Here is a 25,470-nt window from a genome sequence, read left to right as displayed (position 1 = left end):
TTTTAATTCTCTTACTTAAATCGATTATCCATTTTCGTATGAATTAAATTATAACAATAAAATTATATCCAGAAACAAATACGTCTAATTAATAAGTTTACTTAGGTATTAGTTTTAAGTAGATTATATTTTGAGAATGCCGAAATGAAAACAAACATTGCATAAAGGGCGCCATCTGTTTGACGTCAACAAGATGGCCGCCCCATTGATGAGTCGTATAGCGGTCGGGGGTGTACAGCGCATGCGCAAGCTATACAACCATTGATAGAGAGCGTGAGGACTTTTATAACAACAGATTTACTTACTTATTATATTAATTCAGCAAACGACAATCGAACATTTCAAAATTTAAAAACACATTATGTTAAGGAAGTGACTGAAATTGGTCCCACCATTTCCTCGTTCACTGAATTGGTTCAACCTATACTATTGCTTATTATTGTGTCACTTCTATGTGGCTAACATTACAAACCTTTTGAACTCCAGTTTCCTCTTAACCTGAGCCAGGACTACGCCAAATAGAAGTCTGTGGTTTTTGTGTATCCCTCTTTGTTACGGCCATGTTGTGTTGTTGTTTCTACTTTCTAGTTGGTCAGTAAATCTTTTTAAAAGCTTCTTATATCGTGTGGTGTAAAATTCTTTCCAAAGCAGCCTCTTTCAGACACCGCACAATAAATATATAGGTAAGCTACGTCGTAGACCTCATAAACGTTTCAGAACGAGCGAGCGTAGACGCGCGGGTGCTACGCCGCTGAGTTACGAATATTTTGAATAACAAAATTGAATATTTAAAAAATTTAATTAACTTTATTTGTTAGTTAATTTTTAATATTTCGATTATTATCATTTTAATCGTTATAAAAATAAATAAATTCACTTTCGCTGTTTCCTGAATTTCGTGAGAAAACTACCGGTAAGTTTTATTATTTAGACTTTTAAATATTTTTAAACTTTCGTTTAATAAATTAAATATTTATAGATATTATTTAATGCTTTTAGTTATTTAGATTACTTAGAATACTTTTTGATTTGCAATTATTTCTTGTTTTATTTTTGTAATACATTTTTATTATCAACTTAGACGTTAAAATTACTATAAAAACAGTAAGCTTTACATATCATAATAAATTTAAATATATTTTCAATATTTCGTTTATTAAAAAAAAGTATATTAGTATGCCTAGCTATATTTTTAATATAACTATATTAAATTTGATAGCTACGAAGCTCCGTCCAAAACAGATGTTTTTGTGACAGATTTGACCGTAAAAATAAGAGACGCAATTTAAAAACAACTGATTTCATGAATTATTTATAGATTCGCTTTAGTCGAGTGGTTGGATCTCTCCTCTCAGATATTAGATATTGTTTCTTTTTGTAATCAGCGTTTTGATACAATATTTTTTTCGACAGTTTGTTTTTTACTGTTTGTACTACATGTTTCGTAAACTTTAACAAGAGCTCATCTTCCTGACGACGTTTCTTGTACACCATTAAAACCTCTGATAAATGTAAAACTAAAAATCGATAAACATATTGCTCAATAACTGGTATTCAACCTAAGACCAAGACCTTTTAGATTACAAGTCGAGCTTAACCTAATGCGCCACTGAGACAATCTAATGAGTTGATACACTTAACATAAAATGTATGAATTTTTGTAAAGTAACTTTTTAAACCTTATTACAGCTTAGCACAGTACAGAGACGAGCTATAAAATTTAGTCAATATCTATCAAATATTTATGAAGTTTTCCTCGTAGCGTGGCGTTCAGAGAACGTTTTATTGTGGCCGGACAGTTTATAAAGGCCCCGACATTTATAGCCCAATGAATATTGATTACACTCTAAATAATCAATCTCGACTTCGTAGTTTTATAATCTGGATCCAACGTTGTTAGATTTGGTTGCCATTTTGTAACTGCGATAGAATATTGTATCGCGATCACGAACAATATAAAATTGGTAAGTCACTGTACACCGACAGCTTCAAACAGCGTGCAAATTGTCACCAACGTTTCCGCTGTTTACTGGTCAAAATTATCAGTTTATGGCCGTCATAAGACAGCAAGAGAACTACATGTTACTTGTGTGTGTACAAGAAATGATGTAGACTTCACAGAATATATACGTGAAATAGAATGATTACGCTCCTTCGTTTCGTCTTTTCGATGGTTATTTTGACATTGGCTTTACGGCAATGTAAACTAACGATTGTACTTAATAATTTTATTGACGTCAAAAACAAGGCAAAATAAAAATGGCGGCGACATTTAAATAATAAAGAACATAAGTCCAGCCCGTAGTAGAGCTTAATCGAATAGATTGGCGCGATGGAATTAATTTATGGCGCGATTTGAAATTCTAATTGGACGAATGAAGAAAGATCTCGTCCACAGATAATACGATTAACAGTAAAGCTGTAAATAAATTTCATTTTAATTATAATGGCGGATAATATGTGTTTATTATGAAAACTCTAAGAATTTTAAGTTTAGGATATAATATAACTATAGAATTAAACTTGTTTATGGCTCTCTCTTTGTGGATGGGTCCGGCATAGTGTTGCCAGGCGTCCAATAAAGTCGGACATAGGTAGACTTTTTGATTGCGTGTCTGGCCAAAATAAACGGTTGTCCGGCTTTTATTAGGCTTTTTACATTTCCCAAACGAGAGTGTACCTGAGACAAAATACTAAATAATATAGGATGTCCGATCTTTCTACCCAAATGTCCGGCCAAACTGGCTGATCTGTCTGGCTAGTAGGTTTGGCGACCTGGCAACCCTAGTCCGGCTTCGAGTGTTGATGGTTGAATTTATTCTTGGGATTCTCTTATTTATGCTTGGGATAGTGGCACTAATACTCTGCATTTGAATAAGTCTTGTTAGTTTATAAATTCAATTTATAGTCTTAAATAAATTAAACTTTACTCAATAATTTAATTATCGATTAGTTTCTCGTAAGTGTTTAGATAAATGAGAATTGAAACGTCTTGTTATTCAAGAGTTAAACTTTGACATTACATCAACCTTTTACCCGTTCACAAAGATGTAAGAACAAAGTAAAGTTGGTCCTATACTTATTTACTTACTTCACAATTTACTTTAAAGACCTAAAATTCTTTAAGTTAAATAAAGTTATGTATTTCTACTTACGTAATAGTAATGAATTATTTTATAAAAATATTTAATAATTTATTGTAAAAAAATAATAAAAAATTGTTACAGTATAAATAAAGGATAAGAATGTACCTTAGTAAGAACTTACATACCTATAAAAATCGTATTTACCAAATATGTTTGATTTTAGTAGTTAATTCTGGTAATAGCTTTGAAAATAATATTTTCTCTGATATCCATATCGTTAACTATTCGTATGCACTTATATATCTATGTGTATTTTAAGTGCATCTAAGTTTAAACAGTCTTTTATTTTTTCCACCGTTTAAGTGAGCTCATGTCACGAGAGCTCGAAACGCGACCGAGAGTTACTTATTCATATAAACTGGGTTATTTTCGCGGATACCAAAATACTATGACCTTTTGTTCGCTACCCACTCGTTTTAAAACTAAAGTCTGGCTTCGCTTCAGTTGATGTTATTTCTGATTTGAAAAAGAATTTATAAACTTTGTCTCAATTCTTAATATTTTAATTTTGTCAAAACTAAATAATCATTTTAAAAATATCATAGACACAATTGTATAGGTAAAAGTGGATAACAAGTGTTTAGTTTATTTGTTAAATAAATGTATATAAATTGAATAACATGTGAAGGACTTTGGCAAAATTAGTTTTAAATTCCCTTTACTTAAATTGTGGAATAAAAAATCAAATAAGGTTAGGTTATTCGGTTAAAATGTTAGCAGACATCATTCTTTTTTAAATTCCAAAGATTGTATTTGACTGATATTTGAACGTGAAAAGTTCTTTTACGTGCCCTTTTAACAAAAACGAAATATGTATTAATGTAATAAATTCGGTTTACTTTATTGACAATTTTAGAGTATGTTTCCGTTGCAGAAATACTTATATAAAAAAATATTGTCCACCTTATTGGAAGGAAAAAAAATCAAAGACAATATGCAATGGTACAAGTTTTTGGCCAGTGTTAACTCGCACTTATATTCCGTGCAAGTAACTCTAATTATTAAGATGTCATATTACATACTCTTCCAAAAAAAGTACGTGTCAGTGTAGCAAAATGTTCAATGATACCTGTCTGTTTCGTTATTATATATCTTTTAAAGCTATGTACTTCAGTAAGTCGGCGTACATAGTGCTTTGTATAATATATAAAGCCAGAGACGCGGCGCACTTTGTTTCGAGTGCAGACAATTCCAGCTGCTTTGGCACGAGCGCTAGCACTCACAACCCCCACGTGACCTTACAATAATTACAACTGACATTTTGTTCGTGCACCTTTTAACATATAAATTTAAACCACGTTTTTTAATGATACATTTTCTTTCAAACGCAAAATCATTTGTTTTATTTAATAATTATTATTTAACTAAATAACACTCACTAAACAACAGTCAGTATAAATAAAATATGGTCACATTATATCTTACTCTTACTAATATTATAAATGCGAATGTTTGGATGGATAGATGGATGGATGTTTCTTTGAAGATATCTCCAGATCGACTGCATGAATTTAGCTGAAATTTGGTATAGATGTAGAACAAAGTCTAGAAGAGCATATAGACTACTAATAAAGTTTTTTTTTAACTTCACCCAGACAGAGTCGCGGGAGACTGCTAAACAAATATTAAAATTGTAGATTGTATCGCATATTTCAAATCAATATTCGTAGCAGTTCGTTAGCCGTTCAAAAAAATAACAAAATGCGTAGTCTTTTAGCCGTCGACAACATTCTGATAGTTTACGAAGCTAGATACGGCGAATTTAACATGTAGATTTATTTGATATTTTCAAAAATAAAACAACATAATTATATAAACTATTTTTAATCATCAATTACTTAGTAAAATACAACTTAAAAATGAAATCTTTTATTGTATAGATTATGAGATATTATACATATCTTATTGGTTTTATAATTTTCTAATAGATGGCGTTAGGAATACAATAAAATTCTAATGAAATGAGATCTTGTATTTATTTATTGCAATATAAAAGAAATTTTATGATAGATATATCGAAATAAATTGAAATAACTGTGCTAAATCCCAAATCTGAAAAAGGAATAGTTTCTTAGTAAAGTGTATCACAAAACAAAAAACATTGTGGGTCGGGGGCTCTCAGTTGGCTCTAATTATGTTAATGACGTTTTGTTAAACTTGACTGAAATTAAAACAGATTCTAATACGATGCGAGAGATTTAATTAATCCGTTTGAAAACAAGATTGGATTATGTACATAAAATTCGAGGTATGTTTGTGTGTGCGAATTAATGAGGTACGTCGGGGCGGGGGCGCGACGTCCGAGCTGTATTAACTTTGGTCGGATTATCCGGAGAGGTGTACCCCGAGTTAAAAGCTTTAGCCGAAAAAAACACAACCAACTTTAAATTTTTTATATAATCCTCTTACAAAAGGATTACCTTTGTTCTTTTTCAAGAACTTTTCATGGACCTATTGTCTGATGTTAGGGACGTTGTTTCAGAAGTGGAAAGCCTGAGAGAACTTTAGTTTCAAATTTACTGGATTATGTACCGAAAGCTTCAAACAAAGCCGCACATAATTAATTAAAAAAAAATGAAAAACACAGTAATTTGATATAACATTTAAAATTTCACTAAATATTTGATCATTTACCAGGAGTATTGTTAACTCTCTGTCAAACTCCTTGTTTGACAATCACAATAGGGTTCACGGTGGCCGCCCGATCGATGCGGGCTCTGACGTCACAGTCGCGACCAAAACCAGTCCCTAGTGAACTCCACAGCTGACGTCTTACTAATATTATAAATGCGAATGTTTAGATAAATTGATGGATGGATGGATGTTTATTTAAATCTTTTAAGATCTCGCTGAAATTCGGAGTAGATGTAGAACATAGTCTGGAAGAACATGTGGGCTACTAATTAAAGTATTCTTCAATCGCGCGCCGACGGAGTCGCGGGCGACAACAAGTAGAAATATAAGCCGTGTACAAATAACCCTTATTATTACATATGACAAAGTGAAACTTGAATATGTGAAGAGGACCTAACACGAAAATTTTCAAGAAAATACTCGTTACGATTTTTACAGCGCAAATTAAGATATATTTGTCGATGACGTTACGAAAACGCATATCTTAAATATTCGTGATAGACCCTCAGGTCTTTGAAAGGATATGTTTGTAAAATGAAACAAAAACATAAATAAATACTTATACTATTTTAAATTATTATTCTTCTGTCTCCAACTAAACTATCATTACAAATTTAATTTTTCATATTTTTTTTTTCTCTCTTATTTTCGTGTCTTGACATCTTCTGGAAATGAAAAAATGATGTTGTACAAACTTAATGGTGTAAGTAAAAAGTAAACCAAACTCAGATCCATTAGTGTAGTATAATATACCTACGAATATAAATAAAACTCGTTATATTTCTGTTAGTAAAACTTATCTTACCTGAGCCCAAAAGTACACAGAAAGGAGACATCTGAAACGATCATTGTGTAGATTCCCCTGCGACCTTGAACCTCGATCGATTCCAAATTATCGAAGAAATGTTTCGACAATACTATTTCTTTATTCGGTGTCTTTTTGATAAATTGCTGTGTTGTTATTTTATTTAATTTAGGCATTAAGAGCGTGCGGTCGCAGATAAATGAGGAGTTAGACGGGGTGAACTCCCCTAAGGGTTGGGGGTGGAAAACCTGATTCGATCACATTGAAATAGAAAATAAGTATGGCTTGAATATACATTTTATAAGGTCGTCGGGAGAGACTGGGTTGTCAATTTAACATCCTCTTTGGAATTTGAAAGGTTAAGGGTTTCAGGTGTTTCAATGTTAAATCTGCGCTGCGCTGTTATAGCAAAATTACATCAATATTCTTCCATTAAAAGAATTGTATTGTCACGTTTGTTTTAGTACCAGCTAACATGTTTAAATTCATGATCTTTACTTAACATCCTAACTTAATTCTTCTACTTAATAACTTGATTATTAGTGTTACTAAGAATTTCCAAAAGAGGTCTTTTAGGGCTATCTTTAGCCTCTATAGCCTCCTGCCTGTCATAAATACGTTCCAGAAAGAATCGACAAATACATCCTGTGCATAAGTAAGCTGAGCTTATTATATGTTGACATCCTAAGCATAGTCTCAACTCGTGTCGCTGAGCCGCGAAGTATAACTTTTAATTGGTACCATCTCGTTTAAATGTTAAGTGCTCGACATGTACGAGGGAGTTTTAACGAGCTACTTACATCTTTTAACGACTGTAAGACAGTGCTTTTGTGTTCATGAAAGCTGTAAAAGTTGTATTAATAAAGTATTTGATTTGGCACGAACGAAACGTATTCTATTGCTTGACGTGCCAACTTATGTGCTGGATACAATTTTTTTAGTGTGTTTTTAATTATGGAAAGATTATAAATATAAGCAAATAAGCAGAACATTATTTAAATAAGTTTAGGTCATTACGTTCAGACATCTTTCTTCTTTAATTGGCGTTTTTACGTACATATACAATTATCGTTCAATAATTAAGCTTGAAGAGTAATTTTTAAAAGCACTAAATCTGATGTAATAATATCCATAATACCGCGACCTCTCACTAACACGAACAACCTAGTTTACAGAATAGATTGAAAATTTAGCTTTCAGCTTTCATTCCATCTAATTTTATTAAAATGTTCTGTGCTAATGTAATTGTCATTTTATATTCACTTTGATTAATACATTACTTTTATTAATATTAAACAAGCGACATAAACATAAAAGTCTCTCCGTTCAATTAACACAACACAAACATCGATGGTTCAATTCAATTTCACAGAACAAGGTTAACGGATTGAACATGGATGAAAACGGCCGCCATTTTGCGTGTGTAAAGTGAGGATGCGTACACACTCAATCGAAGCGGAAACTATGATAAGATACGATTTTACTACAGAAAGGAGCTAACGATATAATATATTTTTTGTCCAAATTACTCATAGTTTATGTGTAAATTTGAAAAAAATAAAACGGGGAACAATTTTTATAAAAAGACTTTAGTACAGAAATTTCGACACTGGCAAATGAATATACTTTTTTAATCTATGTATATAAAAGAAAGTCGTGTTAGTTACACTATTTATAACTCAAGAACGGCTGAATCGATTTGACTGAAAATTGGTGGGCAGGTAGCTTAGAACCAGGAAACGGACATAGGATAATTTTTACCCCGTTTTCTATTTTTTATTCCGCGCGGACGGAGTCGCGGGTAAAAGCTAGTTATTTATAAATAATGGTTACTGTTATTCAAATATATTAGAACAGCTGTAGATGGCGTTACTGAGAAGCGTTGTGTAATTAACGCAGTCTAGACCCGGGATAATTGATTGGAAACATTAAACACGGGCAGAGCGTCTGATAGACCAATCAATGGAACAATCGACTCTTTGTTGATTGTGTTGATTTATAAATAACCTGTATTCGTTTTAGAAAAAAATTACATTATATAATGTGATTTAGAAGGTGCGTTGTTAACTTATCTTGTAATATCTGATATCTTGGTACTTTGTATATGTTGTGAATCCATATATCGATTTAAATTTCAGTAACTCGTAATAAATTTTATCATGTATTAGTAAATAATCTTAAAAATTCTTAATAACAGCTTTCACCTCAATAAATGTCGTAAAAGTTGGTAAAAATTTATGATCAAATACATAATATGGTGAAAAAGTGTTAAAACTTAAAAGTATGTTATAGTTTTTTGGTAATTCTCTACTGTAAATGTCGAACAATTTTCATACAAAATAGCTACAGATCTATTTAAATACTATCACATATTATTCACACAATTTATAACAATATTATCAAGTTATTACATGATGTGAATTGCCGCCGGCGAATCGTTCCACGAGGAACTTGCAGAACGGGCGACGGACGGGCGGCGGTGGGAACTTTTAATTAGATATTGACGAGATTGTTGCGATAGATTGGGAACTCCAACCATTAAATTGTGGACGTAATTTTCACTATTTTTATAACAATACTAACGGTCGCCAGCAACGTCGTTAGTGCGGAGTTTAAATAAAAATTAGCCAAAGTTATTCCAGCATTCATCAGCTACCTTTCAGTTCAAAGCCCATCAAAATCCGATAATATGGAACAAACACGGCCTTAAGGACAGACAGACAACTTTAAACATCAGTTTTTCATTATCAGCAACGGAAATTCATCATGTATACGAAAATTGATTTTTTTACGATATTACAAACAGACACTCCAATTTTATTAAAACATATATATAAATAACTACTTACATCGTTCTTAGTAAGTATATTTTTGATATACCCTGAGAAACATGGCATAAACAAGCTCAGTGTTAACGAATCTTGAAGATGAATAATTCGCGTTTCTTTCTTAATCGTAGGTATTAGAGTAAGTCTTCATGCAGCATAATGTTTTACCTCCGTAAAACCCACACGTCCAAGTCATTTAAACCTGTCCTCTAAATCCCGTGCGGATGTCTGCCATTTTTCAAGGCAATTTACCGCTTTGTTCTTCGAAATTTTCTTATTTATATTATAATAAAAATTGACAATGTACAATAGAATCGCTTGTTGACGAAAAGGGGGAAATGACGTATTTTTATTTTTTCAGTAGTTTTTAACACTAACAAGGTATAATAAGCTAAATGCATTTAGCCTTATGTAACATCTAGTTTTAAAATAAATAAATAAAAAAAACAGACGCTCCAAAGCATATGACATTAATCTTCACAAAGTATAGTCAAGTGCGGACGCTGAAGCAACATTTAATTTAATTTAAGGCTCGCTGTCTAAAGCGTGTCACGCTAAGTAACGCACTCCAGCCGCCATCTCAAAAGCTTGGCTGCACGTGCCAAAAACATTTGCCTCATCTCGTTCAAGCTGACGTTTAATTTCAAAATGTCTTTTTTTAATATTAAACTTTCGTGAGACATCATAATTAATTAATTAATTAAGAAACGGCTTAACTCACGTTTGATCGTCCGGTGGCGGCACCGACTAGTTTCGGACCCATCGGGGGTCCATCTTCAGGGCGAGTGTTTAATCCGAGGACTTCGCGGTCGCGTCGCGTCTCGCACTGACTACCAGTACCAGTATTACTGGACTATTAGAAACTAGTCGGTGCCGCCACCAGACGATCAAACGTGAGTTAAGCCGTTTCTTAATTAATTAATTATGATGTCTCACGAAAGTTTAAACAATTTTTTTAATATTGTCAATACTTGACAATGTTAATTTGAAGCCACGTAATTATTATTGCCTGATTTTATTATGTTAAAATGCAAAAGTTTGTACTATATGAAGAAATTAAAATTTAATAACAACTGAACTCAGAATTAATTGCAATGCCAAAGTCAAAAGTTTAGAAGATAATGGAAGATGTATTTATTTTAAATCTATTTTCTATTAAAATGGTTCTGAATTATGTGTAGGGGACTTTTTATAAGCGCTAGATGAGGTCTGGTGGGGAATGAGGTCGCACGAGCCGCAAACACTTTATTGGAAAGCGAAGGAATGCTTTGAACGTAAAAGGACTCTTTGTGACATAAAAGTTCATTGGTTTCTTTTATAGAAGAATGGCATTCGATTTCTTTGAATGTACAAGATAAATAAAATGGTGAATTTTATATTTTTAATTAATTTTTAAACTGGTAGTTTAATTCGTGTTGATTAGAAACACTTCTTTATTATTGTAATATTTTACGATAAAATCTATTAAGGTTTATCTAATCTGTGACCCTATCCATAGACAATCCCAACCACTCTTCAACAGCCAAATATATTTAAATATTAATTTCAATAATAATAAATTTAAGAATTCTTATTTCGGTTTGTAGCAAAGGGTTGGATATAAGAGTTATCGCTAAATAGGGTCGAATTCTACATTAAACTTGATGTACCGTTATATCGTATCAAAGTGCCCGCCTAAAATACGAACCAAATGTGAAAATAAACGTGAAAACAGATCTATATTTAAAACGGGGTCGAGTAAATGTCGGGCGCGTTATTTTTTTTCTTCTTAAAAATGAGAAAAAAGTACGTAATACCGAAATATAATGCCATCAATATGTTTGAGCGAAACCTTTAAAGCACAACGAATGGTATACATAAAAGATTATGTTTATATGTTCGCTTCTAAACAATTTGACTTTTTACTTCTTACTAATATTATAAATACGAATGTTTGGATGGATGGGTGGATGGACGTTTGTTTGAAGGTATCTCCGGAAGGGCTTAACGGATCTTGATGAAATTTGGCATATATGTTGAGCATAGTCTGGAAGAACACATAGGCTACCAAACTATTTTTTTCGATGGCGAAAGTTAGTAGTTATGTGATTTATTTCTTTTTCATTATTAACAAGCACAACCATTTAACCAGCTTAGGACCGCATCCAAAATGACGAACGAATTATTAAGGTTTTAATTCATTTTGGTCAATCAATGACAATGTTAAATAATAATTATACATCGAGATTTTGGAATTAAGGTCCTGCAAATCATCGACATCGTTCATATCACTTTTAAAGACGAATTATTCCCCTTCAAAACGGACAAACAGATCCATTGTCTACTAATATGTTATGTAGTAGCTTTTATAATTGTACATGATACGTATATATGTAAAATGTCGGCTTTCAGAACCATTCGAATAATGGATACAGACTCGCCAAAGAGAGGGAACGTATAACTAGTATTGTATTATCTGTGGTACAACTAGACAGTAATGGATTCTATTGTTTCGTTTCAATCACAAAAGCCGTGCCAGCCAGCATTTTTAAATTATTAAATAATCCGACTATTATATTGTTTGATGACTTTTCAGATAATATAAGTGACTTTAAAATTTAAATGTGGAGTGTACCAAAGACAATGTTCTCTAGAATTGTTTGGAACAATTCCTGTCGCCGAGTTCCGTCATCGAACGACACGACAAACCGCCTGTTTCCATCCCCACCATCTCGATGGCTGGCAATCCAGAACCGTGCGGTTTTTGCGAAATTTTCTGCTTCGCACAGCCGCGTTGTGGAATGGTCTGTCTTTGGCGGTACTAAACCGCTATGACTTAGGGTTCTTCAAGAATCGATCGTATCACCTTTTCAATGGCCGACAAAGTATCTGCGGTTCCTTTGGTAATGCATATTTGGGCGGTGATGATCACCTCAGTGTTCCCGCCTTATCTTATAAAAAAAATGGAGCCAGGTAGTTAAAAAAATATTTTGGTGAAGCAAAGTGATATTTCTGAATTTAGTAGTACTTATATCCCTTGATAAGGAGATTTTAAGCCCCACATTTCATGCTTAGTTAACTCAATTTATTTTACAATAGAATTCTATCAAAACCGCAAAGTTTATCATAAGATATATTAAATTACATAGGATTTTGTATGAAACTATGTCGAAACCACTTCAATAAGCCGATCCATTAAAATTGAATATATGCTTTTAATAATTATCGATGTCTTGCAGAGACGATGGCGTGACAAGGATCGTAATTAAATATGGCGCCGTTCTCAACAAATCCACTTATATCAGAGACGCGTGACTACGCGTATAATTTAATAACTTCATCATATATTTGTATGGGACTATATTTACATAATATTGCGTAAAAATGTTCAGCGTACAAATAAAAGGGATGAAAGTACAAGTCAGACATAAAGGCATTGCAAATTAAATTTTGCATGGTCCAGAAAATCATTTAATACATAAACATGTCTATCAGTAACTAAAGTACTTATATCTTTGTTTTTAAACACATTGACGGTTGATTAAATATTTAAGATGTAGGATAAGTACCTTTGACTAATTTTATGTATTAAAAATAATTATAACGTATTTGTTGACAGAAATGAGGCTGATCGTTCCCGGCTGCTGCAGCGATCCTCGAGCCTTGCCGTACATACGACTGCTGGTGGTCGCAGGCCTCATGGCGCTTTACTTGTCTTTGGGTAAGTCCAGTCTTACAGAAAACAAGTGCATTACTCTTTACTATTCCGTCACGAAACTGGACCGGAGATCCTTTAAAACGACAATTTATGCTGATACACATATATACACGTAGTAGATTTTTAAGAATTCACATACAGTTTTTTTTTTTCAAGGAGTACTCAAATATTCTATTCAAGTGCGACCATGTTTTTTTAACGAATTAGATTTTAGATATAATTTTGTTTATAGTAATGGCAGTTACAGGAAACTACTTTATTTTTAAAAATTATACGAGTGTATAATATCTTCGAATGTATAGTAATATGTTCGAAGAAATTATTTTGAAAATTATTTTTGCTACTTATAAGATTAAAATTTTAAGCCACAATTTTAAGCAGTGTCAAATAACAAAGAATATAATTTAAGTTAAAGTTAAAATCGCCCACGTCAAAATTTATAAATATATATTGTAATTTAATTTCCATTGTTCAACTTCGCAAACAACGCAAAAGCGCCTGTCGAATTTCATCGACAATTATGTTGTACAAATCGTGGGCGGCTTGTATTCCTCAGGCGTTATTGAAATGTACTACTTTTACAGAATGAATTTTGAAATAATATAGCAATTTAACAATAAATGTACGTTATAGGTATTTTCACAGATTACAAACTTTGTTGCGTTATTCGGATTTTTCCTGCTGGATATTGATATTTCCTAACGAAAGCTCTCGGTCCGTATTATTTAGATACTAAAAATTAACGCATGGCTTTAAGAAAGATGGTTCTTAATACTATTAAGATTACTCATGTACTAAAACATTTTTTTCTCCAGGCGCCTCGGTTTTCCAGGCTATCGAAGGACCACTCGAACGCGAAATGGAAGATCACATAGAAAAAACAAAAATGGAGTTTCTCAACAACCATCCTTGCGTCTCGGGTAAGTAGTATAGCTGTGTTTATGACAAACAATAATTAAATATATACACGAGGACATGTAAACACGACAAACATTATACAGACTCGATTAGATAAATCACCGGACCACGTTACCGCAGCTATCAGCCTCGCGTCATTTAATAAATGACATTCATCTAGTAGCGTAAAAAAATAATAAATTTAATCATTGATTAAAAAAAAAAAACAATCTCAAACAAAATGCACTGAAAAGTAACCTAAAAAAACCAGTTTCAAACAAAATACACTCAAAAGTAACATAAAAAAACAATTTCAAACAAAATGCACTCAAAAGTAACCTAAAAAAAAACAATTTCAAACAAAATGCATTCAAAAGTAACATAAAAAAACAATTTCAAACAAAATTCACTAAAAAGAAACAAAATAATGTCATGAAAACTCTCTAAACTCTAGTAGTTGCTCTCGTTGCGCTCTCTAATAGTAGGGGCTCAGTTTTCCGCAACTCCACGACAAGCGCGTATTTTGCGTGTCTCTAAACTCTAAAGAAAGTTCTCTTCTTTCTTGTAACATGTCTATATTGTATAATTATTGTTATTTCGCAGTCGGTGTCGGCCGAAGTAAATAGATGACATTTTATATTTGAGATGTATTAGACATACTTACGTTTATGTCCCTACTTAGGCCGAAACCGACTCCAAAATAACAATAATTATACAATATAGACATGTTACAAGAAAGAAGAGAACTTTCTTTAGAGTTTAGAGACACGCAAAATACGCGCTTGTCGTGGAGTTGCGGAAAACTGAGCCCCTACTATTAGAGAGCGCAACGAGAGCAACTACTAGAGTTTAGAGAGTTTTCATGACATTATTTTGTTTCTTTTTAGTGAATTTTGTTTGAAATTGTTTTTTTATGTTACTTTTGAATGCATTTTGTTTGAAATTGTTTTTTTTTAGGTTACTTTTGAGTGCATTTTGTTTGAAATTGTTTTTTTATGTTACTTTTGAGTGTATTTTGTTTGAAACTGGTTTTTTTAGGTTACTTTTCAGTGCATTTTGTTTGAGATTGTTTTTTTTTTGAAGTCGGCTATTTTTTTTTCTTAAAATTTTTGTTTTATTTCACAATTTTTAGTGAATTTAAAGTTCAATTACAAATTTCGTTAATACGTATAAAGACATAAATAAGACAAATAAAGAAAAGGACTTTCCTATTTGATATGTGTGTATTTCAATTCAAAAACTAATTTAGAATGCAGCAGATAACCACTTATCCTTTAAACAATGAAATAATTATCAAAATCGGTATACAAATTGAAAATTACCGAACTAATACATCGTAGCGTACCTTTAATTTGGTCCAGCCGCGCGCCGCACTAGCATTTTTCGAATGCGCGTAGTTTTTAATTATTTAATATCTCCCAAACTATTGATCAGAATTACATAGTTTAAAGGCTAATGTAATCTGCATTTAATACTCTTGCCATAAAACATATTTATTTGGATAAGGATTCATATCGAATATAATATAATAGCGCCGTAAGCTTACGGCGCTGTTTTTCGTGTCCATTTTAATCGAAGTTTGTTCACAATAGCATGGTTTTTGTGAGACATCCATAGATGATAGATATATGCCACCGAAGACTTTTATTTAGCAAATTTAAGGATCTATAATTACTCCAGACATCATTTTTATGTAAGTCATATAGTTTGACCTACGTAAGCCCAGAAAGCAAAATTGTGCTTTTCATGTAGCATTTTTCGTTTCCGCGTAATTTTATTCTTACGATATCTCCTAAACTATTAGACAGAATGATATAGTTTCAATTGCAAATATAATCTACATTAAATTCTCTTGATAATGAACATGTTTATTTACATAAGGGTTAATACTGAACTCGAATAATAGCGTCGGAAATAGGGCATGAATTTAATTGATGTTTCTGAAGGAAAAAATGGTTATTGTGAGAAAACTATAAAAGATAGATATATGCTATCGCTGACTTTTATTTAGCACATTTAAAGAGCTACAATTCGCCATACATCATTTTTATGTAGGTCCTATAGTTTAGCCTACGTAAGCGCTGAAAGCAAAAATGTCCCTAATCTTCGCAACAAATTTTGAAGCTATATTCAAAATCTACTAGTCTTCTAGTTATTTAAAAAAAAAAACAAAAAAATGGGACCCACCTGCAAGCACTTCCTTTCGATTAAAATATTTTTCATCAAAATCGGACCACCAGGGGCGGAGTATCGCGGTAACACACATAAAAAAAAAAAAAAATACAGACGAATTGATAACCTCCTTCTTTTTGAAGTCGGCTAAAAACTTGAGAGGTGTCAAGGGACACCCGGATGGAACGAAGTTCCTATGAATTTTCGTTATATATTGTCACGTCGTTGCCATGGTTACAATAGCAAAAAGTGTCGTGACAACTTTTCGTAAGATTTTTTTCCGTCTAGCCCCCTTTCACAACGCGCGATAAGGAACTTCGTTCCAAAAATGTGACCGCCACAGTTTTTACAAAACGGTCATTTATTGTCGCAGTACCACTTTGACAATAAAAAATTCCGTTGCAGGACCATATTTCAAACATCTATCAATTTGTGTTATGTTTTCATCCAGTAAAGAGATCAAAGTTCAAACTGTGTAGTTCCTAATTAAAAATAGGGATAATGGAAACAAATTATAAAACGACAGAGAGCTCCTTAACAGGCATAGTGCATAATACGACCACTTTTTTGTCTTAATTTTATTATTTTTTAAGAAACAGATCTTAGGTATATATTGTACAGGTAAAAATTAAGAACACCATATTTAAAAATATGTTTTAATGCTTATGGAGTCTGATTAATGGTTAAATTAAAATCATCCAGTTTCTTGATTTTATTAAATACAAATTTATTATGATGTTAATAATGTAAGCATAAGAAAAATATTATCGTAGCACATGTTTATTAACCTTTGCGCAAGTGGCTTTCCTTGACCTTTATTGAGAATTTTATATTTTTGATGCATGTTTTTTGCATTATATAAAACGCGTACTTATCTAATGAAATATTAATCCTAGGTAAGTGTTGACATTTTGCCTTTTGGAATAACAGCATTAAAATAATCTGGTGATATATGGTCAACATTTAAAATTTCTAAAATATAATATATTTCTAGCTGTCCCCCGCGACTCCAGCCCCGCACAATTTAAAAAAAAACTCAATTTGTAGCCAATGTGTTCTTCCAGACTATTTACATTTATTTTTGACAAATTTCATCGAGATCCATAGAGCCGTTCCGGAGATACGAGATCTAAAGATGCGCATTTATAATGTTTTAAATGTCATAAAATACTTAATGACCATAGTACAATATAATTGTGAGGTTCGCACCAGCGTTTGATAAATAGGAAGTAATTCTGATCTTCGTCTGATGAGCACGATGACGAACAGAATTAAACGCAGTTGAAGATAAATTTTCAAGTTTTTTCAATCTTATTTCTTACATATATTTTCGTATTTGTTACAAATTTTGTTGTAGACATCAATGGGTACCGGTCAGTTAAAACCTTGCTCGTTTGTCGTCTGTATAACTTAAAGAACTACATCAGCAATGGATGAATTAACATTGGCCAGCAATAACAATATCTAATGCATAAATAAATTTAAATAAAGTCAGCTCGCCCTGTAAAATACCACGACCACTCAGAAGACAGGCATGAAGTGGAAGCAATTCCGCGTTTCGTCTATTGACTGTGGTGCCGGAAGCCTAATTTCAGTCCTCTTTCCCTTTTATTATAAAGGAAGAGGAAGTGGATTTGACGACCAAAGGGACGCATGATAAGAGGATATATTATCTTTCTGTGCGTCCCATCCTCAGTCGATTAAAGACAGGCAACGCATCTGTAATTGCGGATGTCTATGGGCGATGATTGACTACGGCCTAGTCACCCCTTACTTGGGGAGGCTCCGAGCCCCTCGGTGGGGACGTATAGTGAGCTGATGATGATGAGTGACGGTCTCTTCGCTATTTAGGCGTATTCATGTAGGCATTACAATGAAACTTTGTAAAGTTGATCTAAATTCTTTATTATGTAAAAAATTGATGTCTCATATTACATAATTTAAGCTAGAAGATCCTCAATTGGCACTCTAAGGAAAAATGATTTTAGGGTTTTAAAGGTATTTTTGACTATGGCGTCAGCAATAGGTTTTCCAACTTGGAGCGTGCTGTCCCAGTCTTTGTTTACGGCGCTCAGGTATGATCGTGCTGAAAGATAATATAAGTTTAAAATGTTAAAAATGATAAAAATCAAGTGCGCTATCAAAATATCTAAGCAGTCGAGTGGCAGGAGATTGCGAAAAATAGACGGCGCTGGTGATCTCTTGTGAAGAACTAATTTGAGTCGCTGCGCCAGCATTTTATTGTTCATGTGAATTGTTTTTTTGCTGTGTATGTTTGTAGCTATTTTAGATGCCCAGATAGGTTACCGATATCCACTTGTGCAATACGACCACGACCACACAAATAATATTTTCTTATGTAAACGCTGGGAAGGAAAATTGACTCGGTGGTATAGGGAATGTATTCCCATACGGACATTACCCTCGTTCTGTGCATCCCTACCTCTGTCCATTTAAGGTAGCAACACATCGAATTGTTGAAGTCTATGAGAAGCGTTCACTTCGCTATTTTAGCGAAACCAGATGACCGTTTGATTGTGTACCATATTTTTTTATGAAAAAAATCAAGGAATACCTTTATTCAATTCACCGGAGAAGAGTCCGTCAATTTCTATATGCATAGATTCTAAAGGCTCGCTTGTGAATTCGTAACTCAAAAGGTTCCAATATTTCTTTCCGTTGACAGTAGTTTTCTCCATCTTCATTGTCATAATGGTCCTCAATGAATCTTAAATTAATATTCATATGAATATTATTTTGAATGTTATTTGTTACTAATATCTATATCTAAACCTTTGCGATAAAACAATTAGTTATCATTGCGATCGTTTTAAAATCAAACCGAGACAGAACAGAGGAGAATTTTAGAACACTGAGTTGAATTTATTCGTTTAATAGCACAATAATATATGTCAAAAGAAAAAATTAATAGAAGAAGAAGCTTCTAATTCGTAGAGAATGTAATTGAAGTTAAAATCATAAATTAACAAATTGACATCACAAATGTGGGTAACGTGAAATCTAAGTCTAACATTATGTTTTGTTATTGATGTTGTACTTAACGTATTTTTATAGTATTCCGGTTAAAATAAGGTATTGATGGAGATATTATGAAACCTAATGATTTGTGGTTTGTTTATTGTAAAAGGTTAATTGTTACCTGTATGTATTTTGAAGTCTCCTTCCTTTTCTATATTAAATACCCTCATTTTACCGGAAAATTTGTATGTGCCTGTTCCTATGAATGGACAGTCAAGTGTCAATTTCATAGTAGACTCCTGAAGATTTTGCCTGTTCAAAAATACAATCAATTTAATTGTTTATTTATTTATTTACGAACAAATTCTGTATTTTTAGGATTTTGGAACGTTAATCGCAATTTTTAACATTACTCAATAGCATTATCAATGCGAACGTGTGGATAAATGAGCGAAGGTAACCATGTTAATCAAAAATAGTTGAACTGAACGGATCTAGGTAACACATATATAGTTTATACCTATAGTGTGGAATACCACAGCTTCAACTTATCGCGAAAAACTGCACTGTTTGTGGGTAAGTATATTTGTTTTAATGATTATCTTTGATTTAGATTCCACGAGAGATATTTTAAGTAATCGCAAAAGAAATTGTTTAATTTCAAGTAGAGTGAAACTTGGATAAGCGAGAGTCCACGAGACGGCGATATTTCTCTTGTATATAGAGGTTTTTCTCTAGCCTGAGTTACTCGCTTCGCCTGAGGTCGTTTGACGGGACCGAGCAATGCTTCTCGCTTATACAGTTCTCTCTTATCCAGGTTCGACTGCATTAATTAAATAGATAGCCACCCCTGGGGTAGTCGCCTCTCACTGGCTACGTGGATTAATTGATTGAAGTACAATAACAGAACTTACATAAAATCAGTCACCTTGCACTTTCTACCACCTTGCACTTTTAAAGTCGGCAAGACAAATTTAAATACACTTTCATCTGTGTCCATGATTATATTTTCCAAAATCATTGGGTCCGTGGTAGATATGCCGATCTCTTGAATTCCTTCAGCGATGTATGGCATTGCAATCTGCAGGTTGGACGACAACATGCACTCGTTGTCATTTAATTTGCATCTTTTCAGAAAAGGCGCTTAAAAATAAAAAGAGTAAACATAAAAACTAAAAGTCAAAAATATTTAACTCATTAGAATTTTCATTAAATACCATAAAAAAACATACCGTTGTAAGTACTTGAGTCGCTGACCACGTATGCAAAAAGAAGAACAAATATGCAAGTGTTTCGCAACATTTTAATTTTTGCTAAAAAACTCTGGTCCTTCTTGAAGTGCTGCCAAAAATCGACTGCTTGAAAACTATCCAATACCACACAATATATAGCACAGGTATTATATATTTATTATATCAGCATATATTATGTTATAGACACGATAACTATTAGAGTGTTAATAGATAATATTTATTAAGAGTTTTTTAAGAAGATTTGTATAATATTAATATTTTAATCCTTTCAACAAAGCCCCTATCTATGTTGATTGTCTTAACATTGCATATTGGCTAAGCAAAATTTTCTCTTTGTTGATTTCTAAACACTCTCGAAATCATAACTAGAGTAATAAAAAAATAAACTAAATTATTAAATACCTACACACCTATCACCCGCAATTCTGTCCGCGTCGAATTAAAAAAACATATTAAGTATGTGTTTTTTAAAACTATGTTAAACATCAGTGCCAAATTTCATCAAGGTCCGTTGATTTGTTCTGGAGATACCTTGTACAAAACATACATCCATCAATCTAAACATTCGCATTTTAAATATTATTTATTTATAATATTTGTAATTAAAAATATATGTCACAAATCTAGAATTCTATAATCGATGTATCAACCTTCTCCTATATATTGTTTCTGCAAACATAAGTGTTTAACTTATGTATATAATTTTTACGTAATAAATGCACATTAATAAATCTAGCGACTTTCAAAGTACGACGATTTAAAAATTATCACCCATACCATTATAGACACTACAGAATATTAAATCAAATTGTTTCTAAACATATTTTATAGTTATAAATAAAAACTAAATAATGAAATTTAATTAAAGATTTTCTCTTACTTTATGTCTCTCCCTAGCAATTTATATGTCTTTGTCTCTGTTTTGTCAAAGGTAATTTAAGGGATGGCAATATGTATTTAAACAACTGTCAGTGTAGTGAAGTTGTAAGGTTATTTTACTTGAATCCTAAAAAAAATCCGGGTGGGATTGAGATCAAGCGGTATTTTATATTTATTCATCTAATATATAAAATTCTCGTGTCACAGTTTTCGTTCCCGTACTCCTCCGAAACGGTTTGACCGATTCTCATGAAATTTTGTGAGCATATTCAGTAGGTCTGAGAATCGGCTAACATCTATTTTTCATTTTTTTTTAACTGCGCGCGGACGGAGTCACGGGCGACAGCTAGTCTAATATATAAAATTCTCGTGTCACAGTTTTCGCGGGCGACAGCTAGTTATATGTATAAAAAAGTAATCGTATAGTTGCGAACTTTATGATACTACTAGTTATCGCTCTTGACTTAGTTAGCGCAGAATTAAAAAAAAAATCAGAAGCCTATCCCGTGATAATCCTGTCAAAATTTGCCCAGACGTTTCGGAGATTATTCGAAACAAACGCGACCTTGCGGACAATCATAAATACAGAAAACATCATCTCCCTGACCTTGGTATCAAGACATACAGACAGGCAAAAAATTTACAAATTGATTTTTCGTTATCAACAACGCAAATATATTATGTATTAGAAAAATGACATTTTTTTTTATATTTCATACAGACACTGCAATTTTATTAATATGTATGTATAGGTATAGATTAAAATCGCAGTAGGTGTAATTTTATTCTCTGCTAATCTTAAAATTAAGAACTAGTTTAAACGATGTTGAGAAGTTTTTGAATAAAAAAATAAACATAGTCCTATTAGATTAGGATTATTTCCAATTGAATTTTTTTTTGCTATTAAATATATTTTTTCGCAATTTTTATAAGGTAAAAAACTTAGATTCCCAGAAACATATTTAGATACAGACATTCAAAAATAATTGTTATTTGAAAGTTGAAAACATAAAGACATGTTTTTTTTTAATATAAATGAACCATTCGACATAGACAAATATTAAAAGCCATTAAGAAAAATAGTTTTAATAAATAACCCGAAAGTTGTCACTACTCTACGAACCAATAAATAAGTTAGACAAGTTCGTGATGAAGTATTTTATAAATCTATATATATAAAAGAAAATCGTGTTAGTTACACTATTTATAACTCAAGAACGGCTGAATCGATTTGACTGAAAATTGGTGGGCAGGTAGCTTAGAACCAGGAAACGGACATAGGATAATTTTTACCCCGTTTTCTATTTTTTATTCCGCGCGGACGGAGTTGCGGGTAAAAGCTAGTTATATATAAAACAATAGAATGCATAAGTACGTAATGCTATATTTTTATATCACTGTAAAAAAATTATATCATGTTATATTACAGCTATTACATTTTTTTACATTGATCCTAAAATTTGTACATGTACATCCTAAATCTGCCCCGGGTATGGGACTGACTGCGGACATACAGAACGACTCGCACGGGGGGTGCACCGGCATTATCAACGGTGCACCCCCAATGCGGAGCACGGGGAAATAAACCACCTAATGCTGGTTAACGGAACAGGTTTATTTGATACGTATTTCGCCTTAAATATGTTCTTAGATGCCTGACCAAGCATGAGCATTTACACGATCTACATAGGTGTGTGTGTGTTACGTGCACCCCAATCTTTTAGACTTCCTGCCACATATCATGTATGCTTTATTATTTTTATGCTGTGCAATCTTCCGGTACTATGCGCAGGCTCTGCTCTAGCCATGGTCGTTGATACGAACAGTACAATTTAAAGTTATTTCCAAATCAAATATAAAATAGTGTAATGTCGCAAAAATTATAGTGTAGTTATTACATTTTCTCGATAGATATTAACAATGAGTTTGATTTAACTTTTTATAAAGTCTTTGTAAACTCTTTTATATAAAACATATCCGCCTAGCCTTTAATCGTGTAATAAAGTATTATATGCGATCCATTTTGTCAAAAATGTGCCTAATTTTCGCAAAAAATTTTGAAGATCTATTCAAAATCTACTAGTCTTCTAGTTATTTTAATCAAAATCGGACCACCAGGGGCGGAGTTTCGCGGTAACACACATAGAAAAAAAATACAGTCGAATTGATAACCTCCTTCTTTTTGAAGTCGGCTAAAAATAGATTAAAATCATGACTTACCCAGAAAGCTCTATATAGCAATAAAGAATTTATTTTGACTAAAAATATATGATAAACAATGTAGACATTTATCCTTTGGCATTTCTATACTGATACATTTTTTGTTTATTAATTATTTACACAATAATTACGCTTTTACAGTTGATAGTAATATTTATATTTCACACGAACAAATGATTCATAATTAGTTTAAATATCGTAACAATTGTGTTTGAATTTGTTTAAATTTGACAGATCGAAAAAGAGTTCATGTTTCTATTGTCATAAAATTGAAAATTGAACAAACGGTATTTATTAATAATCTGTTTTACAAATGAAATTCAAATACAAAAAGAGAGATTATTATCAACATAATTACTGCCACGATGGTAATAAGTACATGTGTATAACGAGTTTTTAAAGTGAACGATAATTTGTTTGTTGTTGTTATAATAAAGTAAGCATCATCAGCTCACTATACGTACCCACTAAGGGGCTCGGAGCCTATCCTGAGATAGGGGTATATAGGACATAGTCAATTACACTGGCCCAGTGAGGGTTAATTGACTTCACACATATCTTTTGAATTTCTAAGTTTAATTAAAAGGAAATTATGCTGTAATTTCTGTAAATGTTAAAAAAAAATAAGAAAATTAAAATATATCGTTTAAATTATCCTCAAGTATAATATTATACTTATTCCTAAATTAAAGTAAATAAATAAAAATGGGATGGGAGTATCCTGGATGCGGGTTGCACGGGACCAATCATCGTGGCGGTCTTTGGGGAGACGTATGCCCAGCAGTGGGCGTTATGTTAAACAGTTGAAGAAGATTTATGAACTAAATAGCTGTCGCCCGCGACTTTGTTAGCGGGGAAAAAAAGTATCCTATAATATGCCCAGCATTCATCAGCTACCTTCCCGTCAAAATCGGTGCAGCCGTTCAGATTACCCGGAATAAACGCGGCCTTGCGGACTTACATATAGACAGAAAAAAATTAAAAAAATTGGATTTTCCTTACCACGTATACGAAATATGATTTTTTTCTCGTTATTACAGACATTCCAATTTTATTAATATGTACAGATTATAGCAACAAGCATAATATATCCATATATGTATAATAATATTTTAAGTAATAATGCTAAATTAAAATTTAAGTCGTGGTTATGGAAACTATCATATGCGGAAACTGAGAAATACATTAAAATAGTACATTAATTAAGTGAATATTTATGGATTGAGTTGTAATGAGTATATTCTCGTTTTCTTGCATAGTTTACTTAACTCCTAACTATTCTAATATTGTTTAATGCCCATGTGTTGCTATCTAACGATGTTTCTTGTTAAGTCTCTGAGCTGGGTCCTCACGATACAGGCTGCACCTAGTGCGAGGATCCTGGATAATTCACTGTGTTTTAGGATGTCAATAAATTATTTTTCATCTTATTTAATAAGTATTGCGATATTTTTTGGCAATTTATCCTATGCTTTAAGTTACTTTGGTTTTCGTCTGGATTATTCTGATACATATAGCAATAATTGCTCTTGTTACATTTGTAATGAGCACAAAGCTGACATAATTTATGAGGGTAATTGTAATAAATTAGAAGCATCGTAATTGCTAAGTAGATCAGTTATAAACAATGTTATCGTACAAAACCGGTCGATTTATATATAAGGGTTAGGACACACGAAGCAGTTTTGTAACGGATACGCGTTAAACAGCGTCAAACACCTCTAAGTTAAGTTCAATACTTCATTTGACACATCTTATTTTTAAATAAATCATAGTTATGTTATTTGTATTAAATAATTAAAATGAACATAAACTTTTAAACTAAATTTAACTTAATATAAACTTCTAATACTAGATATAAGGGCGATACCCTATCGACTTTGAATGCTGCAGTTAGTAACTCAGAGTCATTATTTGCTCAGTGTGTTCACACCCTAATTGATATTATTTTATCGGCTAC

The 25,470-nt window shown here is 32.3% G+C and overlaps 2 protein-coding genes across 2 annotated transcripts in view; one reads left to right on the top strand and one right to left on the bottom strand.

The window, feature by feature from the left end:
* Positions 1–834: 834 nt before the first annotated feature.
* LOC106709750 (potassium channel subfamily K member 1) overlaps positions 835–25,470 on the top strand; it is a 38,085-nt gene continuing 13,449 nt past the window's right edge. Inside the window, exons 1-3 of the mRNA XM_014501621.2 lie at positions 835–913; positions 13,012–13,113; positions 13,926–14,030. Of these exons, the coding sequence (XP_014357107.2) occupies positions 13,014–13,113; positions 13,926–14,030 (205 nt within the window). The 5' untranslated portion in view covers positions 835–913; positions 13,012–13,013. The remainder of the gene's footprint in view (positions 914–13,011; positions 13,114–13,925; positions 14,031–25,470) is intronic.
* LOC106709751 lies at positions 18,076–20,521 on the bottom strand. Its single transcript, XM_014501622.2, has 5 exons — positions 20,391–20,521; positions 20,073–20,301; positions 19,340–19,470; positions 18,755–18,907; positions 18,076–18,265 (listed from the first exon to the last, which is right to left on the bottom strand). Exons 1-5 carry the CDS (start codon positions 20,458–20,460, stop codon positions 18,120–18,122), a joined length of 729 nt encoding a protein of 242 aa, XP_014357108.2. The 5' UTR covers positions 20,461–20,521; the 3' UTR covers positions 18,076–18,119.

The sequence above is a fragment of the Papilio machaon genome, chromosome 11, assembly GCF_912999745.1.
Source record: "Papilio machaon chromosome 11, ilPapMach1.1, whole genome shotgun sequence".
NCBI lineage: Eukaryota > Metazoa > Arthropoda > Insecta > Lepidoptera > Papilionidae > Papilio > Papilio machaon.
This window is presented reverse-complemented; position numbering and strand designations above follow the sequence as displayed.